This window comes from Limulus polyphemus, unplaced genomic scaffold (genome assembly GCF_000517525.1).
Source record: "Limulus polyphemus unplaced genomic scaffold, Limulus_polyphemus-2.1.2 Scaffold6757, whole genome shotgun sequence".
In the NCBI taxonomy this organism is placed as follows: Eukaryota; Metazoa; Arthropoda; class Merostomata; order Xiphosura; family Limulidae; genus Limulus; species Limulus polyphemus.
Window position 1 is genome coordinate 2,816 of NW_013672367.1, and position 7,463 is coordinate 10,278.

The 7,463-nt window shown below is 30.3% G+C and overlaps 1 protein-coding gene across 1 annotated transcript in view; it reads right to left on the reverse strand.

Moving 5' to 3' along the window:
- LOC106474048 (low density lipoprotein receptor adapter protein 1-A-like) overlaps positions 1 to 7,463 on the reverse strand; it is a 34,121-nt gene that overhangs the window by 1,889 nt on the left and 24,769 nt on the right. The window contains exons 4-5 of the mRNA XM_013934733.2: positions 4,207 to 4,347; positions 1,828 to 1,868 (exon numbers count right to left, since the gene is read on the reverse strand). Of these exons, the coding sequence (XP_013790187.1) occupies positions 1,828 to 1,868; positions 4,207 to 4,347 (182 nt within the window). The remainder of the gene's footprint in view (positions 1 to 1,827; positions 1,869 to 4,206; positions 4,348 to 7,463) is intronic.

Consider the following 7,463-nt stretch of genomic DNA (forward strand, 5'->3'; position numbering starts at 1 on the left):
AAAGGAATGAAATCAAAATTGGTGACCAAAAGATAAAAAAAAATGCAGCCTAGCTAACTAATGAATGAATATTTGTTGTAAAATTCTTATCAATGCTATAAGTGTAGCTACCAGTTTGGTCACCAATTTTGATTTCATTTCTTTAAGTTGCACACTCAATTCTTTTTTTTTCACAACAAAGATGTTTTTCATCAGATATCATGACCTTTTGTCAACAAACCACAGCAAGTAAGAAAGTGACACTCGATAGTAACCGACATTAGCTTTGGGATCGCAACCCTATTATTCAGAACAGACCTTTAATTTACAGAACCAACCAGATTTTTTAAAATATATGGTAGTAGTTTTCCTCTCTAAAACAGTGTTAATAACTTTCTTCATGGTAATGCCATGGAATTTAGATTAACAGTTTCTTGTCATCACCCCCATGCAATTGGTACAGCTGTATCAAGCATTATTATTTATTTTAATTGCTTAAGCTAAATCATGTGATGCTAAATGCTCTTTAATTAGGATAATTTAATAAAATTTTGTAAATTTGTGCTGAAAAGTTTGCAATGAATAACCAATAATAACTATCCTCCCTCACATAGTTCCCCCACATGGCAACTCACTACTGCATTAACATCTATGGATTGTGCCTGTAAAGTGTAACTCACACAGCTACCTTCCACAGTGACACCATGCCACTGCATTAGCTCCTGTATAGTTTAATTAACTCTCTGCATATGGCTAAAACTTAAATCTATTTAAATCTGATTACTTGTTAAAAGTCTTAAATTTATTTCAATTTTTATGGTAAAATGGCTATCATTATAATTTTTTCAAACAATGAAATATATTTTCCAATGTATTAAAACCTACCAAATTGGTAGTGTTTGATGCCCCTGAAGTTTTGAAAATTGCAGTAAAAACAATAAAAAAAAAGGTTAAAATAAGTTTTGTTGCACACAAGATAGTAACACACAGGCATAAGAAATATTTCTACTCTAAAATTAACATTAAGAAATTTAAAGCAAAGCTCCCACATTGTCTTAAACATACTAGATCTTACCCCATTATAAATATTAAAAAATATATTTCTTGATACAACACTATTTAATCAAAAAACAACATTCAAGTTTAATCATTTCACAGTAAATATATTATAACCATAAATAGTGTGAATCTTGTTCCATTAAGTGCTTATAGTAGGTTTCAGAACTTTAATGGACTTTACAGAAGTCAGTGTTTTATTACTGTTAAGTGACCTTAACTAATTCAATTACTCTATGTATCAGTCACTAGTGACTTTACAGAAGTCTGTGTTTTTATTATTGTCAAGTGACCATAGATAATTCAATGTTTCTATGTCACTAATGACTTTACAGAAGTCAGTGTTTTTATTATTGTCAAGTGACCATAGATAATTCAATGTTTCTATGTCACTAATGACTTTACAGAAGTCAGTGTTTTTATTATTGTCAAGTGACCTTAAATAATTCAATGTCTCTATGTACTAGTCACTAGTGACTTTACAGAAGTCAGTGTTTTTATTACTGTTAAGTGACCTTAAATAATTCAATGACTATGTACCAGTCACTAGTGACTTTACAGAAGTCAGTGTTTTTATTATTGTGAAGTGACCATAGATAATTCAATGTTTCTATGTCACTAATGACTTTACAGAAATCAGTGTTTTTATTATTGTCTAGTAACCATATATAACTCAATGTTTGAATGTACTAGTCACTAGTGAACTTATAGAATTCAGCATTTTTTTTAACATTTTTAACAATTAATGCATCAAATTTATTTTTGTCTAAAATTTATTCAAACTACACTTACCTTGAAAAACTGTCATCCAGGTCAACATCTCCATCAAATCCCTAAAGTGCATTTTCATCAAAGAATATCAAGAACTACACAGTTTCAGATTCTTAAATGTTTACAGCTATTTTATTTTTTGACCTCTTGGATTAATACAAATATATCCACACTGCTTACCCTTTAGTGATATTTATGGTGTGTATCAAAAAACTGTTTAAAATAAGTTTCCAGCCTGCCTTATATAACGGAGTTTCTTTAAAGTTTTTAAACCTTGTACAGTACTAGCAATATAAAGTATTCCAAACTCTTAACTTAATGTAAGTTGTCGCTATTCTTCATAGATTTAATTCCACAACACATTTCTGTAACTGTAATTTACTGTATAATATACTGTTACCACTAACTAGTTATGATAAATATCAACACAGTAATTAAGGGTATAATGTACTGTTACCACTAACTAGTTATGATAAGTATCAACACAGTAATTAAGGGTATAATATACTGTTACCATTAACTAGTTATGATGAGTATCAACACGGTAATTAAGGGTATAATATATTGTTACCATTAACTAGTTATGATAAGTATGAACACAGTAATTAAGGGTATAATATATTGTTACCACTAACTAGTTATGATAAGTATGAACACAGTAATTAAGGGTATAATATATTGTTACCACTAACTAGTTATGATAAGTATCAACACAGTAATTAAGGGTATAATATACTGTTACCATTAACTAGTTATGATGAGTATCAACACAGTAATTAAGGGTATAATATATTGTTACCATTAACTAGTTATGATGAGTATCAACACAGTAATTAAGGGTATAATATATTGTTACCATTAACTAGTTATGATAAGTATCAACACAGTAATTAAGGGTATAATATATTGTTACCATTAACTAGTTATGATAAGTATCAACACAGTAGTTAAACGTATAATATATTGTTATCATAAACTAGTTATGATAAGTATCAATACAGTAATTAAGGGTATAATATATTTTTACCACCATAAACTAGGGATGATTAGTATCAACACAGTAATTAAGGATATAATATACTGGTAACTCCAACTAGGGATGATGAGTATCAACAGTAATTAAATGTATAAAATATTCATTCCAACAACTGAATGTATAATTTCTGAGAAAATATCACAAACATGGAATACTTATTAAATAAACAATATTTGCACTAAGTTTTTATTATAATTATTTCTACATTTATACATTTAAAATATGCAAAAATCCAGTAACTCAATAATCAGAATTTGTTGTGTTTTTTATACATAGTAGAAAGAATTTAATTTTTTTTCAAGTTTGGTGATCAGTTTACTAAATACAACTTTATATTCTCATAACTTTCTCATCGTGACCAAATATCATTAAAATATAACAAGTCCTTGTTTTATAATAACTTTGTGTTATTTTGAACTTTATATACATACCTGATACTTGGATGTTTGGTACTGTATTGAATAATGGACAAAAATGTCCTTGTTTTATAATAACTGTTATGTTATATTTTATGTACATACTGTTCCATGTGATACTGTACTGAATAATGTCCTTGTTTTATAATAACTGTTATTTTATATTCTATGTACATACTGTTCCATGTGATACCGTACTGAATAATGGACAAGACGTCCTTGTTTTATAATAACTGTTATTTTATATTTTATGTACATACTGTTCCATGTGACACTGTACTGAATAATGGACAAAATAACAGTTATTATAAAACAAGGACATTATTCAGTACAGTATCACATGGAACAGTATGTACATAAAATATCCATGTGATACTGTACTGAATAATGTCCTTGTTTTATAATAACTATTATTTTATATTTTATGTACATACTGTTATATGTGATACTGTACTGAATAATGGACAAAATGTCCTTGTTTTATAATAACTGTTATTTTATATTTTATGTAAATACTGTTCCATGTGATACTGTACTGAATAATGTCCTTGTTTTATAATAACTATTATTTTATATTTTATGTACATACTGTTATATGTGATACTGTACTGAATAATGAACAAGATGTCCTTGTTTTATAATAACTCTGTTATTTTAATATGTTTTTTTATACATCAAAATATTCTTGTAAATGTTTTGGATAGTTATACAACTTGGAAGCAACACACATTTCCTTCAATTCAATGTAAGGGAAAACAGCAAAACTGACCATTTTAGCCAACATCTGGAAACTCAAAACACAGATGTTACTCCCTATCTACTCTTCAATATATACACTGACTTACTACACAAGATGTTACACATACTTGAGTTAGTTTCTTCAAGTTCTTTTAAAGACATTTTTTATTTCAGTTTTCTTGTCTGATGTATGGTATATTAAGGACTTACCAGTTTTCTAACAGTTGTGGAAGCAGATTCCTCTGTTGTAAAATCAATGAGAGTCATGTGATTTTCTAATTCAGATGATGAGTTACTTTTATATCCAGAGGTGAAGTCTTCAGACTTGGAATCGGTGCTACTGATGTGCTCCTGTCCACAGAACAGACAGCATTATCATAATATCTGATAATAACATATATTAAGTTAATAAGATACTTTAAATATCTAATAATAACAAAGATTAAGTTAATAAGATACTTTAAATATCTAATAATAACATAGATTAAGTTAATAAGATACTTTAATATCTAATAATAGAAATTAATAAGATATTTCATATCTTATAATAATAGAAATTAATAACATATTTCATAATATCTAATAATAGAAATTAATAAGATATTTCATAATATCTAATAATAATAGAAATTAATAAGATGTTTCATATCTAATAATAATAGAAATTAATAAGATACATATCTAATAATAATAGAAATTAATAAGATACATATCTAATAATAATAGAAATTAATAAGATACATATCTAATAATAATAGAAATTAATAAGATACATATCTAATAATAATAGAAATTAATAAGATACATATCTAATAATAATAGAAATTAATAAGATACTTCATAATATCTAATAATAATCACCAAAGAAAAAGTTAATACGATATTTAATAAAATCTAATAATAAGATAAAGTAGCCAATAAAATACTTCATAATATCTAATAACAACCCAGAAGTAATAAATAAGATGCACTGTAGACAAGCATGATTACAGCTTTTAAGAACATGGTTACATTCAATAAAAGCATCGATACACTATAGAAAATCATTGTGTCTAAAAATATGGTTACATTGTAGATAAGAAGTTTCATTTGTAAAATATATTAATCTAAATAAGCACGATTAATTTAGAAAAATGATCCTTACATTCTATATGAACGAGGTTTCTTGCAATGTAAGTATTGTTTCATTTTAATTACATAAAATTTCATTGGATAGATAAGAAAAGTTTATTAGACACAAAAAAGTGAAATTATTTGTTCCTTGAAAGGGAGGTTTCATTTTAAGCAAGAACTGTTTCATTTAAAAAATCTCCTTCTACATAAGAAATTTTTATTAGAAAAATAAAGTTTTTAATTATGCTTAATCAATCAATTCTTAATCAATATTTGAAGATCTGTTTTTGCATAATTCGTAAACATTAACTTATTGTACACGCAACTTTTAGTTGGCTCACGTTGAAAGTTCACTCAAGTGTTCTTTAACTATTCAATGTAACTCAATATTGTGTTATAATAACTTACACTTATTTCAACCTTGATTTCTAATTTTTGTGCAATTTTAACAGTGACCCTAAATAACTATGATTTTTATTATTTATATATAATTTTTCTAAAGTGAATATTTTCCTAGACTGAAAATGTATTTGTAATTGGTACCTACCTCTTCTTACAAATAGCTTCTCTCATTCAGTGCTACCCTCTATAAGCAAATTTGTTGGTTCACCACAAGTCTTGAAACTCCCACCTACTCAACATTCAATATGGTTCTACTGTGTCATTCCACCAATAGGAGCATGAAACACACTCTTTATGCAGGTTACTCCCTCTATACTATTCATCCTAACCCTCATTTCAAGATTAGGCACAAAAGAAGCACCAGAAGTGGGGAGGAAGGGTGGGAAGTGTCTATTAGAAATATATTTTCAGTGTAGGAAAATATTAGCTTCTGAAACGGCATCTTAACTTTTCTCACAAGTAGCTAGAATCCAACATTGAAAAGGAGAAGGGACCAGTGCAAATTTTACCTAACTAAGCGCTATTTGGAAAGTGTTCGAAGACCGTTTATGGAGTATAACTTCTGTTGAGAGAGGACCATATCACATCTGTACGAGGTATACTCTCTGTCTAATGAGGTAGTATTGGGCAGAAATAAGTTGGAACACATCCAGTAATGTACAGATTTTGATTGGTCCAGCTCATCATCCAACACAAACACCTGGGAATTGATATCCAGGAGATGGCAGGATGGAGGGTTACAAACCAAATATAGTATTGGTGGGAAAACTACACAGATATTCCCTACAGTGTAGAATGGCTAGGGCACATCAGACCATACTTGCTGGTCAGCTCCAGTCCAAAACCATGTACCATCTGTTCCACAGTATGAGGATGGTCCCTCTCATTTTCACCATTCTGTCTGACTAGAGAAGGCACGTGTACAAATTCCACAAGCAACACCAGCCACTTGGGAAATTGACATCCAACTAACAGTAGGAAGGGAAGTCCCCATGTGGTGGTTCACTCAAATCCAAAACTAACAGGACTTCTGATTCAAGGTTCAGCTCCTTGCACTACCAGAACATATGAATTGCATCTTGCAAGTGATATACCAGGGTACCCCAACCAACCAGAGTACCTGTCAGTCAGCCCAGCTACATGCAATACCAAACTTCCAAGCCTCATCTTAATGGAGAATGCATGCCAGAGGTACCCCAACCAATTAGTACATTGTGTCCATGTCCATGGTAGGCCATGTTGGAGAACTTATATTGGCTGGTGCAGCTCTAATCCAAAACCTATTCTCTAGGAACTGACATCCAAGCGATGATACGATGAGGGGGGGACCTAACTGGAGGGATGAACTGCATTATAGTGATCCACTCCAGTTTCTGATTCCATGGGAGGATTTACACCATCTACACTGGCAGAACACCATCACCCTATTCTATACTGAATAGTATTGAACACATTCAGGAGGAAGCCTCCATGGTCCCAGTGGCTAGGAACTGGTAAGGTCTCTTGTACTCCACTCGAAGAAGGGGAAAATCGTGCTGGGGAGTCTGAAGGAATACTGACACTGGAGACTGTGCAATGGGTGACCATGGAAACCCTATCTTGAAAAGCAAAAGAATGGCAGAGATGGCCAGCTATCCCCTTATACTTTACTCATGATAGTCCATGAGTAAGTACAGTCTGGTACAGGCATAATCATGAAGCAAAATACTGTGAGGAGAACTTACTAGCAGTCTTTTGGAACATTTTTCAGTGATATTCACATGAATTGATATATTTATAATTTAATTAATATCTATTAGATCTTCCTTTCCCTTCGTGGAGTTCATTGATCCTTTGGGGCATCGTGAGAATCATCTCGTCAATTTTAGATTGTGGGACTCTTGCTTCAAAACTTGGAGTAGATCGCTCTTCGAAGTTGGTTTTTTTGGTTGTTTCTTGACTTGCTGGTCAAG